This window comes from Clavelina lepadiformis, chromosome 9 (assembly GCF_947623445.1).
Source record: "Clavelina lepadiformis chromosome 9, kaClaLepa1.1, whole genome shotgun sequence".
Lineage (NCBI taxonomy): Eukaryota > Metazoa > Chordata > Ascidiacea > Aplousobranchia > Clavelinidae > Clavelina > Clavelina lepadiformis.
In genome coordinates, this window is record NC_135248.1 from 4460184 (window position 1) to 4475764 (window position 15581).

Sequence of the window (15581 nt, forward strand, 5' to 3'; positions counted from 1 at the left end):
TTATATTTAGTGAAGCCTATATTTTATAGATGTGGTTAGCAATGAATAAAGCAGTAAGTATGCAATATGAAACACGATTCATGCACAAATGAGATATAAAATCACGAATATAAACGAAATATCAAAAATGGGCATACCGAATTCTGTGTTGAACTGCATTTGGTCACCTATAGTTAAAAATAATTTGTTGCTGAAATTTAAAGTGCTTGACAAAAATGAATTTAACACCTGTGCGATGAGGGAGCAGTTGTCTATTTGAGGAAAGGCGACGAATTTTGTTGACCGAATGCAATACATTTAAGCAATCGCTTCAACCAAGCGAGCTCAATATTTGCATAGAAAGAGCATCGAGTTTCTCTAAGTCATATGCCATACGCGAATGGATAAAAATAATAACGAAGTCTATGTCAAAAAGCAGCATTAGAAAAGTAGTTCAAAAAACTCTAGAACAATGACTGGCAACTTAAAAACACACGATACGACTGAAGCAGTCCGAATTACAACATAAGGCTAAGGAGGCAAGTTATATTTACACAGCAGACAACGGTATTGCACCCATGGGTATAATATGTTCTGTGGTGCCTCCTAGTAAGTTTAGCTGCAATTAAATTATTATTATCACTTTGTTTAATTTATTGGTTATAACTATTGTTTCAAAACAAGTTTTTTAATGACATAAGAATGTGTACATTTCGCGTGTGTGCAATTCCAAGGAACCATTTACACCTTCATCAAAACAGATCATATCATTATAATAAAACTAATCTATTGATAACATATGTTTAGGAACAATTTGATGGCACTTCCAGTTAGTTAAAAGCTTAAAGTTCAGATATCGTTATAAAATAGCTTGGACAAAATAAAGACAATGCAGAAAATTTTCAACCGAGTAGGAATATAGAGCCAGCTTATTACACCGTCGCAAAGCTTCCACGCAATAAATTTTGGTTGACTGCAACGTCAACTGAAATTTTTGGAAAAAATTATGGGAGATAAACCAAGTCAAAGACATTAGCAAACGATCCGCTCGCCCACTTGATGGAATGCAGTTGTTATTGCAATACAATCATGAAATGAACACTAGACACTGAACTAATAACATTGAGAAAGTAAGTGCATACAAGGTTTAGCCTACAATACTTTAAAATTCTTTGTACCCCAACATATAGCCAAAACATCTTACAACAACGCATTGCAGGTTAGCTCGTGAGCATGCAAAAGAATAATGAAAATATTCGGAAACTATATCTAATGAAAAGATGAGATTTCACCATCATAAATTGTGTAAAGCCATTGTCGAGCATTGGAGCAAAAAATTTTTTGGTAGAGATTTCTGCTCATTGCTGGACTGTACACCAAAGGAAAAAAGAAAATGTGGATTGTAAACTTGCTAAAGAATTTGAAGTAAAACACTACTTTTAACGTGGAAGTGGACTATGGAATTACTAAATATCAAATTAAATCTTTGAGTGGATAACACATGCATATTTGTGGGGGTTGAAAAAAAACAGATATTAACAATGATAAAACAAGCACAAAAATCTTAATTGGAAACTTACACTGAAGCTAATGGGTTAAAATCAAGTGTATCTACAGATGCTTAAACATCATTCATTTAAATACACTGGGACAGATCAGATTGCATTAAATCTTCTAGCTCTCTCCATAACAGACAAGTTTTCTGGTTCCGTTGGTTGATTGGAGTTGTTATCAAATGAATTTCCTGAATATGGCTGCGGTGCAGGACGAACTGGAACTTGCGGTTTACTTGCTGTTGCAGGTTTATTGGGTGGGACGGGTGGAAACTTGGGATTTTTGGTAAATAGTAGTGGTGAAAGCGAAATAAATAATTGTAAAAATGTTTAATTAATAAACAAACAAGTCAAATGCAATTATAAGCCATATGTCAAAATGAAAGAATGTAAGAAAACATAATGTATTATTACAAACTTAAAATTTATTTATGAATATATGGTCAGAAGCATTTTACCTTGTTTACAACTATAGGAGGAGGGGGAGCTACTCGAGCCGGACCATTTTGTGCTGGGGGTTTGCTCGCTGGTGGGGGTGGTGGTCTTTTGGGTTGATTTTGACCCCAGCTGGGTGGCTGAGGAGGGGGAGCATTAAGTTGTTTTACTGCGGGTGGTCTTGCTGGGGCTGTGAGGGGCCTCAGTGGTGGTGGCCGACCTTTAGGTGGGGCGGGTTTTGTTGGAATTGGGTTGGATGGTCCAGTACCATTCCACGTTGGTATGCCTGTTAATATTAATTGTGTTTAAGACAAGAATTGTTGCAACTATCAGCATTTTATCAAACTATATATCAATGTGCTATCCTGTCTGATATTGTTTTTTAAATTAGGAAAGTAATAAAAACCGGAATGACAGGAAAACTTTACAACACTCACTGTCGTCTTCCCATGGGTCATATTTCTTTTGATTGGTTGGCAAGTACGTGATATTTGGGTGCTCTTCTTCAAACAGATTTTCCTGTGAGTTGTTCACATCATTTGTAGCAGTCACTTGCTTTCGTGCGTTACGTTTGTTCCTTCTTACCTCTTTCAACCTTTGCTCTCTGAATATTTCAGCGGATTTGCAGTTTAATACTCAATCACTCAAACAATAAACAAAATACACAAATAAATTCCGGCCAGAGATGCAAATTATAAAGACCAATAATTAAATAATTGAAGCATTTGGCAAATAATACCAAGGTCTTTTTAAGCAATCAAACATGCAAATATCCAATGTGCAACACACTTAAGAAATTTTTGGTGTGGTTTGTTGAAGTAGTTCATACAATCACAATCAATAAATCTGTCACAATGTCACCTGCTAGCTTTCATGCGTTGAACATATCTGTCACCTCCGAAGAATCTATACCATAGATAAGTTCCTCCTCCGATTAAAAGTGGAACTACAACGCCCAACAGCACTATCAGCAAAATCATCTGAACATCAGCTACAAAAAAAGTTAAAGAATGTTTTATAAATATATTTTGCTGGCATTCAGCACAGCACAAAAGTCATGCTTTAGTGTGGTTGATGAGTTAGTGTTGCTTTAGTGTGGTAATTTGAGTCAGTTGGAGAGCATAATATTGCAGGCTGGTTTTTCTCATTGTAAAAACATCACCTCTAAATGACAAATAAGTTTACTCTATCAACTTGTCTATATAAAATTATGAAAGATCTTATAACAGCTTGATCATCTCTGTGGTATGAAAATATTCAAGGCAAAATATCCATCAATTCATACAAATGCTGTTTACAATCAAACAAATTCACAAAAAAATTTAAAAGAAAATTTGTTTTATTTAGCCGGTAAACATGCTGATGTTGAAACATTTTAGTGGTTTATTGTGCATTGTAGTCGTGCAGTGACATTTACACACAATTGCACACAATTGTGCTTTACTATATCCGATGAAGTTGTGGCGAAAGAAGTGGTAACATTATTTCCTGCAGTGCTGTATGATACAACAATCAAAGTTACCATCAGAGATTGCTGAAAACTCTTATTATTATGTTTCAAATAAGTGAGATGGATTCTAGTCAAATGGCTTTTCATGATTTTATTTTATTGAAGTCGAAAATAATTATTAAATTATAAATAATAATGTTAATATAAATAAATACTGAAAATAATAGCTATATAACTATAATATAATCAAAAGTAACTTGTAAGATGTTTGCTTGCACCCAAATAATAATGAACATAACTATTTATGATTACTGCCTATATTTACAAGTAAATTTGTCCCGTAAAGTTTTTCCTGAACAACTTGCAACAATTTTGGAAAAAGATGATTATGATTGTTTCAGCAAAAAAGATATACACCTAAATTTAACAACCTTTCTGGTGAACATGAAACAGTATTATTACTGAAAAATTTCCAAGAACAAAATGGTGATAAATGGGATTACCGAATAACACTTTGCTTGTGAACACATCATTTTACAACAATAAAAATTTATATATTGTATTTCGAAAATTAATACACCATTGATTGCCCTGAAATGTGCTTTCTTTAAAACATATTCTCCAAGTACACAAACCATATTTCAGCAGATGAATAGGCAGATGGTTTGAAAACAAATAACCATCAACACTAAGAAAACGACATCTTGCAACAAACCTACGATAAGACCAGGAGCCTGTGAAACCTAATATAAAGCTGGGAAACACCCGAAACATTGAGACCAAAACATAATGCGTCCTCCACTTACTGTTGTTAGCACATGCAGGCCCACTATCAACACTTCCCCCACCACCACCCTTGACTGCGCAGTTTGGAGGCGACCATCCACAATCACAGTGGCAATGTCCACGATTGTTGCACACCTGACAAATATTGATGTTTTTTAGTCATGATTGAACAATGAATAAGAATCTAAAATAGTTTAAAGTCTAAATAGTTTAGGCTAATAGTCTAAAATAGTTAAAATAGAACCGCTGGTTTAGTATTTAGGTGGTTTGATTAGTGCCAATCAAACTTAGCTTACCCCACGATCATTGCATTTCTTTGTGCATACAAGAGGTTCTAATGTTTTGCATTCTCCACTGTCACAGACCTTTACCAAAACGACAATGTTGATTAAAATATAACGTACTAGCAAGTTAGTAAAGAAAAAAAACTGAATTAAAATATAACAATTAAACAACGAGTTAGAATTCTTGGGTTTTTTCAGTAAAATGATAAATTTACTTTTCCTGTGTCACACATAGTCCCTGGTCGAACCACGCCAAGGTCACTAACATCAGTAGAATTTAGCGATCCAACAGTCTTGCATCGTTTTTGTACACCATCACTTGATATAGTGTTCTGATACGCCACTCGGGTTGTACCAATCAGAGGTCTAGTGTTTCCACCTTGACACTGTAGTTTTCCACATTTTGCATTTCTACAAATTTTTACGCACATTTTTTTACAAGGCACACAGAAATTTTTTTAACTCAATTCGTTAAATTTAACATCATCACCAAAAGATATTGTTCTGATGAGGATTTATCATTTTGTTTTTACTTACTTTGTTTTACCTAATCTTTATTATATAAATAACAAAGAATGCACACTGCACAACAGCAATTTTTTACTCAGTGTTATTAATTAATTATTATCATTTATTAACAAAATAAATATTTCTAAAGAAGGTTGTAACATTCCGTTAAAACAAGTTTTAGATTAAAAATTACTCAGTTGTGCATTTAATGAAGTTTCCAGCACCATCAAGACCACAGTTACCATTGTCATTTCCTAGCTTATTAACTAGAGTATAGCACTTGTCAACACCATTGGAACTTCCTAAAAAACAAAGTTGTATAACTTTCAATGAACTCCCGAAGTAGAAGATTGTGTTTAGGCAAAAACATTACCTTCACCCCAGGTAACTTCACATTGCATGTCGTGCGTAAGACAAACACCTTCATAGCATGCAGCTGTTCCCCCAAGACAAGGCGTTCCATCTTCTGCATACATATTTCCAGGGCACTGAACAGAAAATAGTTACAGTTGGTAGGCTGTTGTTGTTGTTGTTGTTAAAAAGTGGGATGACTTCTTACTACTATGGTCTATGGCAGGGGTCGGGAACCTTTTTGGCTAAGGGAGCCATGAAAATCACATATTTTTAATTGTATTTCTGTGAGAGCCATATAATATTTTTCAACACTTAATCCAACTAACGTGTGCATTTTTAAGCAAAACCAACAATTTTAGACAACGGTAAATGTCTGAAATTACTCTTTAATAACATGCTTCTTACTGCTAATGCGTTATGGAAAATTACAGAAAAGGTTTTATTCGTAACAATCGTGCTGAGAAATGCCATATTAGAATTATTTGCGAGCCAGATGTCATCATGAAAAGAGCCACATCTGGCTCGCGAGCCATACGTTCCCGACCTCTGGTCTATGGCTACACATGTCAGCATCTTTGCCGTATAATGCTGTGCAATTCTAGCAGGGTGGTATAAGTCAGTTTGTGCTTGCATAGGAAGTTGATAGTACGAGTCAATGCTCTTTCAAGCAAATACCATCATCATGATCAAGTGCAATTTATACATATTTTGTATGGACGCACATTATACAGAACATCACATGTTATTTTCACACCTACATTTGGAGAATTTCCTGTGCAGTATTCAGGAAGCTCGCAAGTATTGCCACTGATACTTCTACATTCTGTTCCAGCTCTTGTATATTGACAATTATCACAACAAGTACCGGTATCACAGATTGCCCCAGGTAGAAGCATACATGAAGTAGCATTGCAACATCGGCTGAAAATGGAAGATGGTAAACCAGTGTAATAAAACCATGATTTATATCAAAAACGCTATGCAACTGAAGTTTCAGTGTATAACATGTTTCATATAAACGAATGACTCCTTGCAACTGTAACCGGTGCTTACTGAGCAGCATGTGCTGACAAATACTTTATTTTGATGTTAAAATTTTATAGTTTTTATGTGATACATCAATCATATTGATATTCTAAACATGCTAACTGTCTAAATAAATTGAGTTTTGTACAACTGCACATACACACACAGGATATAAAATACCTTTCACATTGTTCAGGTGGTCCACAGTCGCATTGTTCACCAGTTTCAACTATGTCGTTGCCACATTTTGGTCCACCATATATTTTGTCAGGTTCCGGTACATTGACAAGACAATTCTGTCCACCAAACTTTCGATTGTCTTCAAGATAGCTTTTACTGCATGAAGACCAATCTCTCGTGGGTCCAAACCTGATTATTTTGACTTTAGGTTAAAATCAATGTAATGCAATCGTGGCACATAGGTTTCCAAATTAGAAAATGTAAAATAAAAATTATTGCATCCATAAAAAGTAATGCAGTAATGTTTACGAGACTATGATACATTAATAGCATGAAAAATATTAATAATACGATCTGAGTATCTGAGCAAACAAGTAAAATTTCTTCACTATTATTTATGACAGCATCGAACAACCTTCCCTATCAACTTCTAGTTTATGGGAAACTGATAATGCCTTCAGGCATGTGGCACAGATGTCAAACCAAGGTCAATGAAGAACAAAGCTTACAACAAAACAACTTCTTATTAACAAACAATTAGTAAGACATCAGCATAAAATTAATTTCAACGTTAGTTAACTTCAAAATTAAAAGCAAGTATACCATCCAGTGAAACAATCAAAGTCTAATACATGAATATATTGCAGGTGTTACAGCTCTTACTTACCCAATATGTTACCACCTATGTTTCATTTATAACAATAATAATTAGAACTACATACCTTATTAGTGATTTCATCACAGGTGTTAAAACTCTTACTTACCCAATCAGTGATGACATTATGCATTGTGCATCTTGTGGGCACACACAGTCTGTAGTGTCATGCTGCATGCCGAAATTATGGCCCATTTCATGAGCCATTGTCGCAGCAGCGTAGACAACATCACTGCTTGATTTGCCATGATCCTTTATATGTTGCAAAGTTAACATTACATAAATAAATAGCTGTTATGTAAATTATAATTATTGCATAATTAGCTTGTACTTTTATATGCTTTGTTGCAAGTATCGTTTTAAATATAAATTCTGTAATGTGCATAAGTTGTTAAATTGTCCAACATAAAATTAATTTACAGCAAGTTTTGCTGAAGTTCCCCAGGTTATACTTTACAAGGAAGTAAATTTATCAAAAGAGAAATAGTTTTGCTTGTAAAAGAACTATAGTGTAATGGGGGCATGTTGTGTTACATTATATATAGAATAAAAATGTCATGATTTTGATTTCAGATAGATGTCAGACTAAATGTGTCAATTCTGTCATTAAATTATGAGGAAAAGGAAACAATCAACAAATGACAGACGGAAAATTTAAAAGCATTAAATTATTCTTAAAACTGAATGAAGATAATAATTAACCTTAAAACATCATTCCAAACTTTGTGTAATGAATTGAAATATGAGTTTTGATAAACAAACAATATAAAAACATTAAGCATTCTTAAGATTGAATGGAAATGGTTGGCCTTAAGATAACATACTGAAGTATGTTAAATGAATTAAAAGGTTACTGGTAACTGTTTAACCCAGTGGTTCTTAAACTGGGGGGCGCGCCCCCCTTGGGGGGCGTGTAACATTCGTAAGGGGGGCGCGAGAGATGACAAGGTGTATATGAGCTATGTCTAAACATGCTTTCTTGACTTTCACTATAGGTTATTTTTACTAAAATTTTAAAGTGTGTCACGATGGCAATCGTATTTTTGAAATTTGGATTCCTAAATACGTCAATTGTTACGTCATAATATTTGGTGTTTCTCCTCATTGAAGCGTATCGTTTTCGTTTACTCAATCATGCACTCCTAGCTCGACTAACTGTTCTCTTGTCTTCTCTTTTTGCGGTGACCTGTTTTTTCTCACAACGGGGGGCGGGGTAGCAAGAAAAACTTTTACAAATGTATCACTTGTAGAAATACTTAATTTACTTTAGTTTTACAATTATGATGTATACAGGAAGTCAGATGTTTTTGCTACTAAGCTATAAATATCCGATCAGTTTACGACATATAATTTTCGAGTCATTAACGATTGAAAATTTGTGTGCAGTGTCGACCACACATAATAAAAATACTGGGTCAATTGACCGTGAACAAATTCACCGGCGATAATTGGTCGTGGTCAACTGACCGGCAACAAATTGGCAACAATAAAAATACTGGGTCAATTGACCGTGAACAAATTCACCGGCGATAATTGGTCGTGGTCAACTGACCGGCAACAAATTGGCCGGCGACACAAATCAACCGCTACGCATTTTATTTTTATTTTTTACAGAAATTAGCATTGTTGTTTATTCAAATTATATGATTTAAGTGATAATATGATTTGAGGTCAGTTGGTTCTAGGTAAATTTACGTCACGGTCAGTTGTCCCCCGGTCAGTTGTCCCCGGTCAGTTTGTTCGCGGTCAATTTCCCACGGTTAATTGTCGTGGAACCGTCGTTTGCAGCGTCATCTTCATGAATATAAAGACAAAACCTAGGAACAAACTTGACTGTGCAGCCGACCTAAGATGTGCATTATCTTCCAAAAAGCCTCGAATTAATCGTTTGGTTTCCCAAAAACAACTACATCCTTCTCATTAATGAAAGTTAATTGAAAATAAATTGTTGTTTTGTTTAATGCTTTTTTATTTTGCAATGAGGGGGGCGCGAAATTTTTAGGTACCGTCAAGGGGGGCGTGTGCCAAAAAGTTTAAGAACCCCTGGTTTAACCTATTACCTGGTTAACACCGCCGGAACGACTTGTACACATCGTTCCGACCGATGCCATTCCAATAGTGGTTCCATCAAAGTCACGACCATACAACAACTGTGCATTGTCTGTGTATCTCCATGGTGAATCCGCTGGTGCATTGGAAAGACGATCATGACGATAAGTTAAGAAGGCATCCAGGACCTGTATTTAATACAGGTAAAGGGACCTGGTAAATTTACTTGAAGTTATTATTGAAAGGCCTTAAAAGAATTCCGCGATATAATAATTGGGAATGGAGTTTTAACACAGCAGGAGTTTATTGGTGACTTACGAATTGCACATTTACATGCAATGGAAACCCGATTTTGTAAATTATTCTCAATTAAAAATTTTGAATAACAATAAGCAACTTAACTGACGAAATGCCTATAAACAACATCAGTTTTACCACCACTGAATAAAATGCATATACCTTACTCGTACCTTGTATATACAAACAGTATTACTAAGTAGAATATCTCATTTAAAAAAACCTCACCATCAGGCATAAATTATCTAAGAATGAACTTTCTGCAATCTATTCAATACATATTGTATCCTATTCCTCTACTCCGGAACCCTCATTTATCTGAAACTCACTTATCAATAATCTGGGGATTAAATAGTTCAGATTAACAAAATCCCACTCTATGTTAATCATAAACCAGAGCAATTTAAATGGTTCCTTCAGAAAATGATGAGTATGTATGAGTTTACACTGTAATGGATTGGTTTAGAAGGAGAAAGATATGCTAGGCTTCTTCTAACCTCCCCGGCATCTGTGGAAAGTTCAGCTTGATCAGTGTGATTCCAAACTTCTATATGTGAGAGAACTATCCGAATTCCCAACTTCTGATAAAAGCCATCGAGATGATTTACAAGATTCTTTACATGGCCATCGAGTTCAATTCGGTCAGTAAATTTTTTTGCCTGAAATGTCAACAAAGAGCAATCTAAACATGTCTCAGATTAAGAACTTCCCTATAGGTATCAGAATCAAATTGTGCATTAAAGACAAAAAATGGTAAAATGTTGGAAAAATAAAATCAACTTGAAGGACCAAAAACATACATTTGCATTGTCAACGACAACAAGCATTTCGACAAATTTCTTTTCCTCATTTGTCTGCCTTTTGTGTCGAGTTTGTTCATCATAATTGGATTCTATAACGTAACAAACATCATTTATACAAACTAATATATATATAATACAAAAATGTTTGTATTGCAACAAGAAATATGTATGTGTTAAGTGTAAAATAATATATACCGAACAAAAGAATTACACATTGCAATTTTAGATATAAAAAGAATGTAACTCTAAATTTTTAATTGAAAGACTGCTATTTAAAGCATGTTCTTCGATGCATACAGAAATGGAGCTATACAGAGTGCAGATGTATATTATTCATAAGAAATACAATTACATGAAAAATACAATATGCAATATATACTTTAGACATATTCTTTAGCCATATCATTACCCATAAAAGACATTTTCTTCAGATCATTAGCAAAGGCAAGAGCATAATCTATCTCATTGTTATTTCCACAAGATATGTTATGCTTTGTTTTTGTATCATCCATGCGATAGACAACATGCTTGTTATTAATGGCTTGGCCTTTGTTGTTTTTTAGTGGTTCAATCAGTAGAATGTCATCAGGTAAAAGAATGGAACCACTAAAAAGCAATAGTCGGTGAAAAACTTCCTTATCTGTACCGGTGGAAGAAACAACTAAAGTACTAGTAAGTGCTACACTGCAGCAAATATGCCAACAAAAATTTGTTTTTTTTAAATTAAATGTTCAATAAATTTTTGCAATATCAGCATTTATGCCAATTGACTAAGTTCATCATGCCTATATTTGGTGTTATCTGGTCTTGTGACAAACCTGTAGCAACAACCAGTGGCATACTACAATGAAAGCACTTCTACCATTTCTTGCTCCATACATCATACATGTATATATTAACAAACGTGCCAAACACAATCAAGATCTGGTGACAAATTTATGTCAAGTAAAGGTGGATGGTAGGAACTAATAGGTAAGTGGAAAACACGTGCAAATGACGACCAAAGTGACGTAACAATAACCAGAGCGAGCAAGAAAACTTATGATTAAATAAGATAAACCACAGCAGGAAGTAGCTGAGTCATGGGTAAGTATGTACATGGTAACCAGTAGGTCTTACAGTACGTCATACCATTATCATGTTTCAAAATTCAATAAACTGCTGAAAAATTACTCTTTGTTATTTCAGTTTCCCATTAAGCAGTAGATTTTGCAAAACATTGTACTTTGTATGAGTGGAGTTAATTACAGTTTTGATACCTATAAGCAAAGTTAATGATGTAGTTATAATGCTACCAGTGTAACTTCAAATTAAAATTCCAAAATTATATAAGCATAAAAAATTGCTAAAATAATAGAATTGGACATCATAAAGAATACATAAACCAAAAAAAAACAATCAAAGATCACACATGATCAAACATCCCACAAGCAGACAACCTCTTCTCTCAGCATATGTTTAACAACCAGGCGTTTCACTCAAAGGATGGTTTCGAGTTTTCTTATATGTGAGGACTGACATGCTTCAGAAAACACGAAAACAACATTCTTCCATAACAACCTCCTATACTCTATTTAGTCTGTAGTTGGTTTGAATAGATGTTTCAAGGTATTTCTAGTTTAACTGTGTACATGTTGGTCAATTGTTAAAGACAAGTGGCCTGAACTGACACATTTTCTAACATGTTCCCCAGCAGCAAAACCCTTACTGATTTTAAAAATAAACTATTAACGTTACAATTTTAAAATATCATACAGTTTTGCAAGGAAAATTTATGCTAAAATAGTTGTATACAAATTACTATGCACAAATTTCAACATTACTTTACATAAGATGACATCATAGTGTACATACGCAAAATTTTGGCAGTAAAGTAACTAGACAACATATCAAAAGGCATTATCTTGTTGCAGTTAAGAACTACAATACCACAGTTTTTGACATGACATGAGTTTAAATTTAAACCTTAAAAATAATCTTGATTTGTAACTATCACATGATAATTTTACCTTAATCCATCACAGGTGCTCATAAAGACTTGACTGTTGTCAATATTGCGTACATGACCTTGGTAGTAGCAATTATTTCTGTCCTGGAAAAATACATATTCACTATATAAAACCAAATTTACAATCTTGTATGTGCTACTATTGCATGTTGTGCAGGAAAATTAACGCAATTAGTAAGGTATTATAGGTAATAAATTTTTGTTATTCGCACAACTCTGAACCTTTTTTGTAGGTTTATGCATCTGCAATCGTCCATGTTTAGAGTAGCTTGATGTGGTGAAAGAACGTGACAACAACTCTTGATTAATGGATAGATCAAGGATGAATTCTTTTCCATCATAGTCAAAAGTAAAGTAAGCATCTTGAAAATGAACTCCAGTTGCCTATTTAGATAGAACATTATACAATAATAGCTACCATAATAGTTGTTATACAATGTTAACATTGAAATTTAAGTTACACAGTAAACATCCCCATTAAAGGTGCTCCATTTACACAATTAACTAAACAAATGCAAATACTTATAACACATCTTTTCTTGAGGCTTTTCATGTATTTTTGACGACTTTCTGCTTTTATGATCTACAACTGAAAAGTGTTCAAGCAATACACAACAAGATAATTAGCGTTTGGTTTTAACTAATGGACTTCTAATGAGAGATGTCAAATACGCAAAAAAATGTTTCTAATAAAATAAACAATATAAGCTTGGTGGCGAGTTAAAACACCATAAAGGAACATCAACTATCATGAAACATCATCACCTATTAAAGTTTGTATGATGTATGGTTTGTTTGTAACTGACCATTTCAATTCAGTGTCATAACACCAAAGCCTTACGCATCACCGTATCACAAAAATTAATTTCCAACAAGCACCTTGGCCACAGAATCAAGGAACAGCGTACTATTTGTCTCTTTAATTACATTTATGATGGCCTTAACAAAGATGCTGGCTTTATGAGACTTTATAAGGAATTACTTTTTGATTTTTAATAACATATGCTATGACAGGGGTGGCCAGACCTGCTTCATGCTCGAGCCGCATATAACAAATTCCAGTTTTAAAAGAGCCACAACACAAACACAATAAAAAACACGAATTTATTCACTCATATCGAAGTGTAGCTATTGATAAACATTAGTGCTGCGTGGTGATACTATGAGTCTCCACCTTGGCTATTGGCTTCACCAACTCTTTTTGCAATTATTAGTATAACCGTAACCAAGACTTAAAACTAGGTCAACCCTGACGTACAGATTCAATCTGACAGTTTACTTAACTACAGTGTACAAGTTAGCACACTTCTGTACAATAATGTACTTTTTGGTGTGTAATTTGATTATTACTAACAATGAGTCCATTGTTAATACGTGTGACAGAACGTATTGTTTCATATTCGGATCAAACAACTCGTCTAGACCGGGAAAATGCATGTTTAATTCAACAATGATAAATTCATTAAAGAGCCGCAATCAAAGGCTCAAAGAGCCGCATGCGGCTCGAGAGCCGCAGTTTGGCCACCCCTGTGCTATGACTTAATACCCGATTTCATCTATTTACTAACTGGTTATAATTTGCATCTATCAGTTAATTTTAATTTTATAAGCGTTCTTTACACACTCTGTTCCGTCACAAAGTACTTTTCAATTGCTTGGATGTTTAAATGGATGTAGATCTAATGTCACAATTACATATATATATGTATATGTGGTTTATTTAATAGTACACTTGATGAAGCAAGCTGATGCTTGTGAAAGACTTGTCAGCTTTGTTCCATAATTTGCAGCTGATCACTGCACAGTACACTAATCAGGTGAATATTAACATTCCAGCAATGTAATGCAAAAAGTAGGCCCATAACGTTACAAATAAAATAGCTCATAATATGATATAAACGAAATCAATTAATCAGAACTTAAACACTAATGTTAAGCTCTCTCTAGTCATGTACCTATACTTCGAACAATTGAGGCAAAGAAATGCAACTTACAGACCTTGCTTGAAGATATGACCAAGGAATGTATCAAACCGAAAAATGTTTGGATTTTAGATTGTGCGCAAATTTGTCACGTAGTTGGTGAATAAAAAATCGATCTCTTTACGATCAATAAAACAATTGAAAACTTGAATGTTTTGTTATTGATTTCTCACTTCATATTGAATGATTTCAACCCCAATCTGCTTGCAAGATTCAGATTTGTATGTCAAGGTCAATGACAAAAATGGTTAATAGTCTTGTGCAACATTAAAATGTCTGTTGGATTTATGAATCAATGCAACTCAACTTTAAAGAATTGGATAAGGTATATCATTTGTACAGCCGACCACCTCAGATATTTTAGGATCAAAGACAATTGGGATTATTTGTATAATTTTTTACAATTAACACTGTAGCTCACACTCCCTATAGAGGAAATGTAACACAAGATTATGCATGCAGTTATGCAAACAGAGAATTTGATAAAAAAAAAACTTACATTTTGAATCTCAGTTTTAATTTCTCTTTTTCTGCGGCTGTGATCAGCATCTTCAAACTGATTTGGAATAAATATGCGATATTTTTTCAGTGAAGATAACAATGGATATGTACCGGATTCTATAAAAGAAACATTTTAAGGAAAAGCAACCATACGCAATTAGAAGCCATGCAGTTATAATTCATTCACTGCAACATGCAAAATAAAGTTGTTATATAGCTTACCTACTGGTTCTCGTTACTAAAATTCAGCTGGTTGGCATTTTAACACAAAACATAAAGGAACCATTACACTTTAACTTAAGATAAATCATACTTACCAGAGAAATATTCCACATTTAATGGCTCTTTCCACAATTGGGCCAAACTCAAATCAAAATTAAGGCAAAGTAAGTAAAATGAGAAATGGATGAAACAATATTCCATTGAAACAATTAAAATTTCTTAAGTTGACTTTGACAAAACAATTATAAGTAAAACTGTAATTAGCTCAAAACATGACAAGTGTGAAGCAGTACTAAAAAAGTAAATTTCTGAAATCAGGGCCCTGTCTAGCACAACATAGAGCACTGTTAACATGCCTAGGGACCGGTCTGTATTTCGTGGCAGCTGCACAACCAACGTAAACTTTCCAGCTTGTGAGCAAAGAGTTTGTTTATGTGTTAAAACTATAACGTTAACCAAGTAAACTTATAAACACGCAAAGTAACTACATACAAGACTATATAAATA

The 15581-nt window shown here is 34.0% G+C and overlaps 1 protein-coding gene across 2 annotated transcripts; it reads right to left on the reverse strand.

The window, feature by feature from the left end:
- LOC143471231 (disintegrin and metalloproteinase domain-containing protein 12-like) lies at positions 1-15555 on the reverse strand. 2 transcript variants are annotated; one of them, XM_076969638.1, is made up of 20 exons: positions 15170-15555; positions 14851-14969; positions 12592-12753; positions 12371-12453; positions 10771-10967; positions 10359-10450; positions 10056-10217; positions 9273-9449; positions 7322-7464; positions 6558-6746; positions 6110-6272; positions 5371-5485; positions 5191-5299; positions 4703-4898; positions 4500-4568; positions 4224-4338; positions 2829-2958; positions 2405-2571; positions 1991-2253; positions 1-1814 (listed from the first exon to the last, which is right to left on the reverse strand). In XM_076969638.1, the coding sequence occupies exons 1-20, from the start codon at positions 15273-15275 to the stop codon at positions 1635-1637; spliced, it is 2937 nt and encodes a 978-aa protein (XP_076825753.1). In that variant the 5' UTR covers positions 15276-15555; the 3' UTR covers positions 1-1634. The 2 variants fall into 2 exon arrangements, with proteins under 2 accessions (XP_076825753.1, XP_076825754.1); XM_076969639.1 differs by having other exon boundaries at positions 1-1805; positions 15170-15551.
- Between the last annotated feature and the right edge of the window lie 26 nt (positions 15556-15581).

Bases quoted from the DNA above. Each gene is read 5' to 3' on its own strand.
- LOC143471231 (XM_076969638.1), bottom strand. From the start codon at position 15,275: ATGGAATATTGTTTCATCCATTTCTCATTTTACTTACTTTGCCTTAAT. The intron at 12,454-12,591 runs GTTCAGAGTTGT...GTATTTTTCCAG, and splicing joins TGCATAAACCTACAAAAAAG to GACAGAAATAATTGCTACTA. The intron at 5,486-6,109 runs GTAGGTGTGAAA...TTTTCTGTTCAG, and splicing joins GCACAGGAAATTCTCCAAAT to TGCCCTGGAAATATGTATGC.